The sequence below is a fragment of the Hippocampus bargibanti genome, linkage group LG17 (assembly GCF_051943395.1).
Source record: "Hippocampus bargibanti isolate YZ-2025 linkage group LG17, ASM5194339v1, whole genome shotgun sequence".
Taxonomy (NCBI): Eukaryota; Metazoa; Chordata; class Actinopteri; order Syngnathiformes; family Syngnathidae; genus Hippocampus; species Hippocampus bargibanti.
The window spans coordinates 14,149,073-14,162,575 of NC_142750.1; the positions used below are offsets into that span (position 1 = coordinate 14,149,073).

General features: G+C 45.0%; 1 protein-coding gene across 3 annotated transcripts in view; it reads left to right on the top strand.

Annotated features, from left to right (window-relative positions):
• The window catches only part of grin2ba (glutamate receptor, ionotropic, N-methyl D-aspartate 2B, genome duplicate a), a 117,530-nt gene that overhangs the window by 74,809 nt on the left and 29,218 nt on the right, over nucleotides 1–13,503 (top strand). For all 3 annotated transcript variants that reach the window (XM_089018237.1, XM_089018236.1, XM_089018238.1), the window contains one exon: nucleotides 12,984–13,098. In XM_089018237.1, the coding sequence (XP_088874363.1) occupies nucleotides 12,984–13,098 (115 nt within the window). The remainder of the gene's footprint in view (nucleotides 1–12,983; nucleotides 13,099–13,503) is intronic.

Sequence of the window (13,503 nt, forward strand, 5' to 3'; positions counted from 1 at the left end):
AAGATGCTTCTGCAGCGAACTAAAGTCTTTAGTTTGGCAATTGGATGCAAATTACCAAACGGACATTCCTTTGGAAATTTGCATACTCGGCACGGCAGCCAATCAGAAGCCTGTTTCGTGCTTCGGACTATACCGTGACTGCAAAGTGTACTTGAGAGTTTTGAACGGCGCTTAGAAAGAGGAGTCTACGTAGCTTGTAGCGGTTTGCTTGTAGCTTTTGCTTGATTGAACAAAAACAAACGATTGATTTGAGAAAAAAATCTTTTTTTTCTTGAAGAAGTTGTCGGCCACCCGGGCCAAGACGTTTTGAAAGTTGTACCCCCGACGTAAAAGTTGTACACCTCGGGCCTCTGCGCAGAAGTTATTTCAAACACTGATTTAAGTAATTCTCAGTAACTCATAACATGCAAGATACTTCAAGTGCTTATTTGTTAGAATTTTGATGATTATGGCTTATAGCTTATTAAAACTGGTCTTTTGGTCGGTCAGTGGTCCAAAGCCCTGTTTTCTGATGAGAGCAAATTTAGGATCTCATTTAGAATAAAAGGTCCCAGAGACTGGAGGAAGAAAGGAGAGACCTGTAACCCAAAATGTTTGAAGTTCAGTGTGAGGTTTCCGCAGTCTGTTCTGGTTTGGGTGCGCTGTCATCTTCTGGTGTTGATCCACTGTGCTTTATAAAGTCCAGAGTCAACAAACCCTTCTATCAAGATATTTTAGAGCACTTCAGTCTTCCATTGGCATATCAGCTCTTTGGAGATGCTGGTTTCATTTTTCAACAGGACTTGGAACCTGCTCACTTGGCTAAAAGTACCAAAGCCTGGTTCATTTTTCTGTTTATTTCATATGATATTCTAATTTCTAAAGATTGATTTTGCGGTTTTCATAAACTGACCCAGGGACAATTTGGAGTGTTCAATCTGCTTGCCATGCATGTTTTTGGAGTGTTGGAGGAAACCGGAGGACCCGGAGAAAACCCACGCGGGCTCGGGGAGAACATGCAGACTCCAGACAGGGAGGCCGGAGCGGGACGTGAACCGGCGACCTCTGCACTGTTAAGCTAGCGTGCTAACCACTTGACTACAGAGCTGCCCGAAATAAATAAATAAATAAATACATAAGAAAACACATACAGTGAATACAATAACTAATTAATAAATAAATAGCTAAATAGCTAAGTAAATAGATGGACAGACAGATACACAAATCTCTGAAAAAGCTCTGGGGCCATTGTGCTTTTTTGCGCCTGTAATGGGCAGCATCTTCACAGCCCCGCTTTGTTCAGTGGAAAGGTCAGTGCTGTTGGACAGTCTGCGGTTGGATGGATGCATGGCTTGAGGAGCCCGCGATAACAAGAAAGCAGCGTCAGCCCAGAGTGCCGATGCGTATGTGGAACTGTCGCGGCTTGGAATTGTAGCGGATTTATGTGGGACAGGAGATGTGAGACAATGTCTTGTCGTCAATGGATGCTACAGCTTCGTGTTTGCTTTCAACATTTAGCTCGTAGTAGACGTACAAATTCCACCATGACGTCCCTGATCCACGGCTGACATGGATGCTTTGATCCTCTCCTCTTTCAACTAGAACTGCTTCATGTCATCACAAAGAGGGTACAGCAATTCCCGAAGAATGAATGACTGTGTCTTTGTGGTGTCATATTTGTTATTTTTTCAATTTTTTTTCCCAAGATGGCGGCGCGTGAACACGCAGCGGCTCCCCTCTCCCGGCAAATTAGCGTTTTCATGTTTATGTTTGTTAAAGTAATTATAAGTGCCTTGCATGCTGGGTCCGAGAGGACAGTCATTTCATCTGTGCTGTATGTCATGCATATTCGCATATTTGACAAGAAAGCTGACTTTGACAAATAAATAAATACATAAATACACAAATAAATAATACATAAATACGCAAATCAATCAATCAATCAATCAATCAATCAATCAATGCCCAGTTTGAAAAGTCGCTTCAAGTGACCGCTGAAGCGCCCGCTCATGGTCCATCCTGGCCACTGTCCCGCAGCGTCGCCACCGCCGGCGTCCGCACGTCGAACGTGCAGTTTTATAATCAACTTAGCCGTGTTGTTGATTCGATCAGCCGCAGCCGCCGCCGAGATCCTTCTACCCCTTGCCACTTTAACTCCATTTATGTGGCGACCACCTTTGTCTTCAAACGCTCAATCAAGAGATCATCATTTTGGATGCGGGCTAAAGAAGTTCTAAAGCAAATGTCCGCCTGCCCACTTAGCAGAACGGGAGCATGCCCGCATGGGTGGCGGAGGGGGTCGCCCAATGGTTTGATGGGGATGAAAAGATTGTGAGCCATATGCTGCGGCCTTTTCAAAGTTCAACTATCTTTTTTCCAGATATTCTCTCTGCCTTCGAGACTGCGCTCCTCGTCTTTGTTTTGGAATTTCTATTCCATTCGCCGCTTATCTGTATCTCAAACAAGCCCAATTATCACAAAGTCATAACTAATTCTCTCTTCTCCCAGAGTCCGCAAGATAATAAGTCCTGGAAAGACAAACTGTGGAAAATTGATTGAACCCCAGCTGGAGAAAGGACGTCTAATGGCCAAATGATGGGAATTGGATTAGAAATTGTTCCAACTCTTCAAAACTAATTAGGAGTAGTTATTAATCTGTGGAAATAGAACGGGCATGATTCAGAAACGACTTGCTCTATTTCCTGTTTTGTGTTTATTCTGAGCACCCCCATCTCAAATGACCTTCCGGAGTGATAAAACCGTTTGCTCTTTTTTCAAGTCGATTTTTTTTTCTCAATTGCAGGAAAATCACAGTGGATCAGCAACAGCAGGCAATCGTCAGTGATGGTTTTCCAGGTCGTCAAAACATTTTGATGTCTTACCTGGCATTGTTGCATATATATATATATATATATATATATATATATACAGTAAAGTCTCGTTATATCGATATCGGATATATTGATAGTCCCGGTTATATCGATACTATTTCTATGCACGCACGGAGAAAATTACATACAAACAGGGTCGGATATATCGATAGTCCCGGTTATATCGATATTTTTTCGGACTCCCTTGAATATCGATATAACGAGACTTTACTGTATATATATATATATATATATATATATATATATATATATTTAAAAAAATCCTCGTCCCACGTTGCCCGTGGGTGGTTTCTGTCCCCATTTCAGCTCGGGTCCTCTACCAGAGGCCAGGAAGCTTGAGGGTTCTGCGCAGTATCCGTGCTGTTCCCAGCACTGCGCTTTTCTGGACCGAGATATCCGATGTTGTTCCCGGGATCTGTTGCAACCACTCGTCGAGTTTGGGGGTCACTGCCCCGAGTGCTCCGACCACCACAGGCACGATTGTCACTTTTCTCTCTCCAGCTCCTCTCTGAGCCCTTGGTATTTCTCGAGTTTCTCATGTTCCTTCTTTCTGATGTTTCCATCACTCGGGACCGCTACATCCACGACAACGGCTTTCCTTTACCCTTTATCTATGACCACGATATCTGGTTGGTTGGCCATTACCATCTTGTCAGTCTGTATCTGGAAGTCCCACAGGATCTTTGCTCGGTCATTCTCTACTACCTTGGGAGGTGTTTCCCATTTTGACCTTGGGGTTTCCAGTCCATACTCCGCACAGATGTTTTGGTAGACAATGCCAGCCACCTGGTTATGGCGCTCCATGTAGGCTTTCCCTGCCAGCATCTTACACCCTGCAGTTATGTGTTGGATTGTCTCAGGTGCCTCTTTGCACAACCTACACCTTGGGTCTTGTCTGGTGTGGTATATCCCTGCCTCCCTCGATGGCGCTGGTGTTCAGGGCCTGCTCTTGGGCAGCCAGGATGAGTGCCTCTGTGCTGTCCTTTAGGCCAGCCCTCTCAAGCCACTGATAGGACTTCTTGAGATCAGCCACTTCTGCTATGGTTCGGTGGTACATCCCGTGTAGGGGCTTTTCCTCCCATGACTGTCCCTCTTCCATCACCTCATCCTCTGTTCCCCATTGTCTGAGACATTCTCTGAGTACATCATCCGTTTGAAGCCTTCTCTTTGACGTATTCATGGAGCTTGGATGTTTGATCCTGGACACTCACACTCACTAGTCCCCGGCCTCCTTCCTTACGGCTTGTGTACAGTCTCAGGGTGCTGGACTTGGGATGGAACCCTCCGTGCATGGTGAGGAGTTTTCGGGTCTTAACATCCGTGGTCTGAATCGCTTCCTTTGGCCACCTTATTATTCCTGTAGGGTATCTGATCACTGGCAGGGCATAGCTGTTTATTGCCTGGGTCTTGTTCTTGCCATTGAGCTGGCTTCTGAGGACTTGCCTCACCCGCTGGAGGTATTTGGTCATAGCCTCTTTCCTTGTTGCGAGTTCGAGGATGCCATTGGCCTGTGGTATACCGAGGTACTTGTAGTTGTTTTCAATGTCTACTATTGTTCTTTCAGGGAGCGAGACCCCTTCAGTGTGGACTACCTTGCCCCTCTTAGTCACCATCCGACGACATTTCTCCAGCCCGAATGACATTCCGATGTCACTGCTGTAGATCCTGCTTGTGTGGATCAGGGAGTCTATGTCCCTTCCGCTCTTAGCATACAGCTTTATGTCATCCATGTAGAGGAGGTGACCGATCGTAGCTCCATTTCTGAGGCGGTATTCATAGCATGTCTTGGCGATTATCTGGCTGAGGGGGTTCAGTCCTATGCAGAACAGCAGTGGGGAGAGTGCATCACCTTGGTATATGCCACATTTGATGGACACTTGCGTTAGTGGGTTGCCATTGGCTTCAAGTGTGGTTTTCCACATCCTCATCGAGTTTGCAACGAAGCCTCTCAGGGTCCTGTTGTCCTTATACAACTCCAAGCATTCAGTTACCCATGTGTGTGGCATCGAGTCATATGCTTTCTTGTAATCAATCCAGGCTGTGCACAGGTTGGTATGTCGGGACCTGCAGTCTTGTGCGACTGTTCTGTCAACCAGCAGCTGATGTTTGGCACCTCTAGTATCTCTACCAATGCCTTTCTGTGCTTTGCTCATGTATTGATCCATGTGTCCACTTATCTTAGCCGCAATGATGTCTGACATGAGCTTCCATGTTGTGGAGAGACAGGTTATTGGCCGATAGTTGGAAGGAACTGCACCCTTTGAGGAATCCTTCCAAGCCATTAACTCTTTGAACTCTTCAACAGTAGCCAAAATGGAACTGTATAGTGCCACTTAGCAGTTTTTTTGACGACGATACTAGTGCAGCGTGTTCTACCGGAAACAAATTCCTTGTATGTTCTACATACTTGGCAATAAAGATGATTCTGATTCTGATTCTGATCAGGATTGTTCGCCCTTTGGTTAGCTATCCTGGGTGTTTCCCATCCGTCAGCAACTGGTTTATTTGTGCTGCTAGGCGTTCGTGGAGTGCTGTGAGATTCTTTAGCCAGTAGGTCTGGACCAAATCCGGGCCTGGTGCCGTCCAGTTTTTCATACCCGAGACTCTTTCTTGTATGTCTGCCGCTTTGATGGTAACTTGTTCAGGGAGGTTGCTGTGCTCCTCGTTCAGAGTCACCAGCCATTGTGCACTGCTGTTATGTGCGACCTCCTTCTCCCATATGCCTTTCCAGTATCTTTCAGTTTCCAGCCTTGGAGGGTCTGCTTTGCTGTTAGAACCCTGCCACTGAGCGTACACTCTTGCAGGTTGTGTTGCGAACAGCCTGTTTATTCTTCTGGCCTCATTCTCTTTCGTGTACCTCTTTAAGCGACTGGACAAGGCCTGGAGCCTTTGTTTGGCAGTTTCGAGTGCTTCAGGTATGGTTATCTGCATGTACCTCTTGGGTATTGGCCTTTTATTCACACCTCTCTGGATATCCGTCAATTGACTCACATCTTTCCGAGCCGCCTTGATCTTGGCCTCCAACCGTCTTTTCCATGGTGGGTAACGAATCTCGTGGCTCTCACAGTTGCTCTTGTAGCCAAGCATCTCTAGGATCACTGATGCTGAGGTGTATATCAGCTCATTGGTTTCCGTGATCGTTCCGGTCGGGATCATTCTCAGTGCTGCATTCACAGTTTCCATGAGACTTTCAGATGGTACTTCACATAGCCGTTGTAATCGGTTTCTCGGTTGCCCAGTTTTCATTCTTGCCATGATCTTATTTCTCAGGTCAGTTGCTGCTTCGCTCAGCATTTCATTTATTGGGGCTGGCTTCCCAATCTCCTCATTCATTGGGGCTTGCCTCCCAATCTCTGGTCTAACCTGGTAGGCTTCCTGTGATGTGGCAGCCTGGGGCCCTTCACCTTGGAATTTGTATTGTACCTCATCAATCTGAAGTTGTGATAGCAATTGCCGTTTGTGGATATTGGAACACTGAGCTACTAGTTGTTTCGTGGTCAACCGTGACTGTGGGTTTCGAAGTAACCATTCAGCCCCCATTCTCCGCATGTAACCCCTCTGACTAGGGTTGCTTGAGTAGTAGCATTGCAACAGAGCCATGTTATTGCATCTCGTCCATCTCCGCTTTGTTCCAGTAGCCCATTTTTCATCAAGGTGCTCTGACGCAGGTGACGCATGTCACCTGACGCAGACCTTGTTTGGCCTGGTGACGTCCGCGCAAACTGCTGCCTTGTCAGTTGAGCTATCCAGCCGCTATATATATATATATATATATATATATATATATATATATATATATATATATATATATATATATATATATACAGTAAAGTCTCGTTATATCGATATTCAAGGGAGTTCAAACGAACCGGGACTATCGATATATCCGATATCGATATAACGAGACTTTACTGTATATATATACGGAAGCTGGTCACGTAACAAACTCTCAGATATTGATTGTATATATATATATATATACAGTCTTGTTACATCAATATCGTTTATATTGATAATACTGCTTTTTACGACACTATTTTCATTTCCCATGCACATTTCTAGTCTTTTTATGTATAATTAGTTCCGTTTAGTACGATTCGTGGTTTTTACGATAATCCGGTTACTACGATGCTCTTTTTCATCTCCCGCCGGCCATTTTGCTATGTTTATATCAATACAAAAGATACTGAAGGTGAATCGATATTTGCTTAGGGGTTTCTATACATTACCACCATTATCGAAATCTGTATCGGTCGCGCCATTGGTCGACTTGGTCACGTGAGTTTGTTACGTGACCAGCTCCCATATATATATATATATATATATACACAGTAAAGTCTCGTTATATCGATATCGGATATATCGATAGTCCCGGTTATATCGATACTATTTCTATGCACGCACGGAGAAAATTACATGCAAACAGGGTCGGATATATCGATAGTCCCGGTTATATCGATGTTTTTTCGGACTCCCTTGAATATCGATATAACTACACAGTAAAGTCTCGTTACATCGATATCGTTTATATTATATTATATGGATGCTACAGCTTCGTGTTTGCTTTCAACATTTAGCTTGTAGTAGACGTACAAATTCCACCATGACGTCCCTGATCCACTGCTGACATGGATGCTTTGATCCTCTCCTCTTTCAACTAGAACTGCTTCATGTCATCACAAAGAGGGTACAGCAAGTCCTGAAGAATGAATGACTCTGTGTCTTTTTATTAAGTATTTAGTATAGTATTTTTATAGTATTAGTATTAGTATTAGTATTAGTATTAGTATTAGTATATATATAGTATATAGTATATACTATATTAGTATATATAGTATTTCAAAAAAAAAAAAATCCCCAAGATGGCGGCGCGTGAACACGCAGCGGCTCCCCTCTCCCGGCAAATTAGCGTTTTCATGTTTATGTTTGTTAAGTAATTATAAGTGCCTTGCATGCTGGGTCCGAGAGGACAGTCATTTCATCTGTGCTGTATGTCATGCATATTAGCATATTTGACAAGAAAGCTGACTTTGACTTTGATAATACAAAATTTTTTTGGATGCCTGTACAATGTCACATTTTGGCTTCCATCTAAATTCCCGTGTGGAAATGTAATAAGAACACGGCGCCCCACTAATTGCGGCTGAGCGTCATTCATGACAAATTTATTCTGGGGTTAATTTATTGAAACGGCCTCATCAATATTTCACACTCCTCCTCCATTATTCACCTGAGAACATGCGTTGAAACGTATCTGTGTCAGCCCGTGTAATGTTGTGGAGTGAGTGGCTGCGTGTTGTTATGTAGATTTTGTTCTCATATGTTCACTTGAAAGTGGACCATGGCTGAAGTCACCCGTGCGATGGGGTCACTTTGTTTCCGAAAGCCTTTCCGTCGTTTTAATTGGACAGGTGGAGAAGGACATCGCTCGTCTGTTATGTCACCGGGACACTCGTTTCATTGGAATGGAATGACGGCCTTGAGTGGGTGCTTAGTTGAATGTGATTTCTTACAATGACACGTCATCGCTGAAAGGGAGGAGGCAAGGAATGCGACCAGAGTTTCCATGGCAACCCCAGTCAGGGAGGTTTTGGTGTGGCGCAGCGGCACACGCCATCTGACAAGTTACATCGGCAAAAGTGATTCTAAAGGGGGTGAAGCTTTCATTTAGGTATCTTTTGCAACGTATTTGTAAAGTCTCAACCGCACCAATGTACAGTCCATATTGACAAACGAACAGTCAAAAACTAATATGACGGAAGAAACACATTTGACACTCACTCAACCGCTTAATTTCACAGAATCCCGCCCACCCTGCGAGAGATTACCGTTGCCATAGCGACGCAACGTATCGGCTGGGAAATCGCTGTGGGTGCCGTAGCAACACGGGCGCGCTTCTGTTGCCGCTCGTCAGGCAGGTGCGGGACGGGCACGCGCTGGCAAACGACGGCCTGGTGTTGCGACGCTGACCGACGCGCGCACGTCGCCAGATGAAAGTCAATTTGTAAATGGCCTTTGATTGATGCTTTGTCTCCGTGCCAAATGCTCCGCGGGACGGGGCCGTCCGTCCGTGCGTGTGTCACATGGGATGGCGTGATCCCGGGATGTCGCCGTGCATCAAATTCCATTGTGAAAAGATCAATATTTAATGCGGGAGACCGAATAAATATGCTCCCATTAGCGTAATTGCTGGATTATTACCTTCCGTTTTGTAAAATGGATATACGGTCCTTAAGTAGACGGTTAGATACGTGGGTCACTTTGTTTCCGAAAGCCTGGGCAGATGGACGGATACATTTTCTCTTGCACATATTTCAGCTACATATATATATGGTAGCCATGGTTATGAGGTGGAATGTTACCATGGAAACTGTCAGGGAGAGGAGGGGGTGGGTGGGTGAGTGAGAGACCAAGAGCAAAGGGTGACGAGCAAAAGAATCACGAGAGATCTTTGTGTGTGTGTGTGTGTGTGTGTGTGTGTGTGTGTGTGTGTGTGTGTGTGTGTGTGTGTGTGTGTGTGTGTGTGTGTGTGTGTGTGTGTGTGTGTGTGTGTGTGTGCTTCTTTATCCCTCTCAGTGAGAGTTATCAACTCCACGCTTGCACACATTCTGGTTACTTGTCATCTCAGGACACTCCGTTCAAATGAAGGTTGGGAATTAAAGATTATAGAAAGATAAAAAAATTAGAGTTGGACATAATTGTTATTTTTTATGTAAGTTAAAGGACAACCGACGTCTCCGGACAAGTTGTGTCCATAATTTGTAAAATGGCTTCAAATGACTTCTACTGAGCATATTTGACAAAGATTCCACCGCATATAGCTATATTTTACCTTTTAACACTCGCGCTGAATATTCCGGAAGTCTTGTTTTTGAGTCCTCACCCTACGTCACTGAAGGAACGCCCCTCACCAACAAAGGACATACCTTGCATCACCTCAATGCATTTTGCAGTACTTTGTTTGGTCTGAAAACTTGGTGTTGATCCGTGTTGATGGCGAAATTAGAAGGAAAACATAAATAATGTGATGGTGAATCCTTGTGTGTTGTGACAAACATTTTCAGCCCATTGAGCCCATGTATTATTATTACAAACGGAGCTTTGTCACCATCTTCTGCCTGTTTTGTTGGGTGCGACACCCCCCCCCCCCCCACCCCTGGATGTGTAACAAGAAAGCTCCGATTGTCCGAATCTGGAGCCATTGTTTGGATTCTCCAGCAATGCGAGACGTCTTGGCGTGACGTCACGAACTGGGGGCGGGACTTTCTGAAAATGCCCAATTCGCAGCTTAATTTTTTGCAGATTTTGGACACTTTAAGTCATTTTTATTGGTGTTTTGCATTTGAATAAAAATATCATACTGCGTGTCTTGGGTATTTTACATGCTGTAAAACGTTTTTCTGATGTCAGTTAGGAAACAAAAGAGTGATGTCGGTTGTCCTTTAAGATTTAGGTCAGTGGCTATGCATTATATTCAAAAGTGCTTATGTGTTTGTGTGCGTGTGCGTGTGTGTGTGTGTGTGTGTGTGTGTGTGTGTGTGTGTGTGTGTGTGTGTGTGTGTGTGTGTGTGTGTGTGTGCGTGCGCAAGTGAAGTGAAGTGATTGGATCTCACCTGACAAATATTCCCATGTATGCACACTCACACACTCCTACGCTCTTTGACTATAATTGCAGCATGAGTGTTTGAAATGTACGCATGTGTGTGTGTGCGTGCGTGCGTGCGTGCGTGCGAGTGAGTGAGTGAGTGACTGAGTGACTGAGTGACTGATTGTGTGTGTCAAAAGTCAAAGTCAGCTTTCTTGTCAAATATGCTAATATGCATGACATACAGCACAGATGAAATGACTGTCCTCTCGGACCCAGCGTGCAAAGCACTTAGAATGACTTTAATAAACATGAAAATGCCATTTTGCCGGCAGAGGGGAGCCGCTGCGTGTTCATGCGCCGCCATCTTGGGGGAAAAAAAACCAAATAATATGACAACACAAAGACACAGAGAGTCATTCATTGCTGTAACCTCTTTGTAATGACATGAAGCAGTTCTAGATGAAAGAGGAGAGGATCAAAGCATCCATTTCAGCAGTGGATCAGGGACGTCATGGTGGAATTTGCACATCTCCTACAAGCTAAATGTTGAAAGCAAACACGAAGCTGTAGCATCCATTGACGAAAAGAGATTGTCTCACATCTCCTGTCCCGCATAAATCCGCTTCAATTCCAATCCGCGACAGTTCTACGCAACGGCGCTCTGCGCTCATGTTCCTTTCTTGTTATCGCGGGCTCCTCAAGCCATGTATGCATCCAACCGCAGACTGTCCAACAGCACCCACCGACCTTTCCGCTGAACAAAGCGGGGCTGTGAAGATGCTGCCCATGACAGGCGCAAAAAAGCACAATGGCCCCTTTGGTGTCCAGCGATGGCAGTCGAATGGCAGCGACATTCCTCCCATTCAAAAAGAGTCCTGGCATATTCATGCTGCCAAAAAGGCGCAAGCGCTCAGCACAGTCTCCTCCTTGATGAATGTCGTGGTCAAAAATGCTGAAAAACAATCCGTATCCGTTCCACACGTGTGTGTGTGTGTGTGTGTGTGTGTGTGTGTGTGTGTGTGTGTGTGTGTGTGTGTGTGTGTGTGTGTGTGTGTGTGTGTGTGTGTGCGTGTGCGTGGGCATGCGCGTGTGTGCCGCTGAAAATGAGCTGAACTGATTTGACTTGACAGCAACAATGCTGCTTTTGCTGGCTTTCTGCTCCTCCACCACACAATCACAGTGACGGAAACAGACATGCTGAATAAGACAGAATGCGCATCTCCCACCAGGGAATCGTTTTTAATTTGTTCTTCACTCTGGCGATTTTATACGTCGAGGTACATCTTTGTTGTCGAGCGAGTCTGCAATTCAGAGAAGTTGCATCTATACTTCTCTGGGTTATTACCCTGCCTTAGTGGCGGGAGGGGGGGATAGTTCAGCTACTGGAGATGTGGTTTTCGACGAGAAGGCATCCAGTCGCTGAGCACATGTCAAACGGCAACTCTGCCAAGCTCGAGTTGAGTCCAGCCTTTCACAGTAGACAGCGGAACACTCAATCTTTGTCTGCGACGGCGGCTTTTGAACGCAGGCGGGCCAGAGCTTTGGTCATTTTGTGAATAGTCGCCTTGTACAATGACGACTGCTGACGAAAAACCACGACAACATTGATAAAAAGCAATAACCGATGTACTGAAATGGATACGATTAACTCATTCACTGCCAGACGTGCAAAAATGTGTCCACTCCAGCGCCAGGGTTTTTGTCATTTTCACTCAAATTGTAGGACACGCAGATAACTGAGTTTTAGGACCACATAAACATTCAATGCAGCGCAACTCTATTCTTCTCTCTCTATTCGAAACATGGCCAGAGTTCTGATCAGCGCTTTATCAGCACCCACGGAAGAAGACGCAAAACTCAGTGAATGAGTCAAACGCACACACAAAAATTGAGAATGTCGTTTTTGGAAGAGCATTAAAAAAATATATCCACACACTGTGTAAAACTGTCCAATTTATGTCCGGTGTGTGAACAACGCTCAAATCCAATCATGTACAGTCTGCGGCTGGATGGATTCATGGCTCGAGGAGCCTGCGCTGGGAAGAAAGGAGCGTCAGCGCTGAGCGCCGATGTGTATGTGGAACGGTTGTGGCTTGGAATTGAAGTGGATTTAGGTGGGACAGGAGATGTGAGACAATCTCTTTTCGTCAATGGATGCTTCAGCTTTGTGTTTGCTTTCAAAACTTACCTTGCAGCAGACGTGCGCATTCCACCATGACGTCCCTGATCCACTGGTGAAAAGGACGCTTTGATCCTCTCTTTCACCTCGAACTGCTTCATACAATAAAGAGGGTGCAGAAAGTGCTAAAGAGAAAAGACTGATTGTGTCTTTTGTGTTGTGTCACATCATTTGTTTTTTGTTGTTGTTTGACTTCAAGATGGCGCCACAAGGGTGGCTGCCTTTAAAGCAGCTCCTGTATTTTGTATTTGCCGCTGTGAAATGTAAATGTCTCCACTGTGAGACAAATAATGTGAGGCTCATCTAATCTAATCTAAATACAGGTCTTTTGTTTTTCTTTTCTCAGGTACCTGATGAACGTGACGTTTGAGGGCCGTAATCTGTCATTCAGCGAGGACGGCTACCAGATGCACCCAAAGCTGGTCATCATTTTGCTCAACAAGGACAGACAGTGGGACAGGGTACGTTTGTGGCTGTTATATTTCCAGAGACCGTGCGCATTTGGGTCATTACAAAGTACAAACAGTCAAAGACAACTTTTTTCTTCCAGCCTATGGTTGTATTGTTTTGGTCTTGCTCATTCATGGTCTTGCTGTGTACAAAAGTGGTAAAAAAGTCCAAGATGGCGCCTGAGTAGGAAGCCGTCGTCAAGTGCTCTCATGAGCCTTGCTTTTTTTGGTTGTTTTTGTCTTTTCCTTTGTCATTTTGCATTGTCGTGCGTCATGTAGACCGGAAAGGGGATTGTTTTTCAGCATTTTTGGCCATGACACTCATCAAGGAGGAGACTCTGCTGAGGGCTTGCGCCTTTTCGGCAGCACAGATATGCCAGCACTGTCTTTCATTGGGAGGACTGTCGATGCCATTTT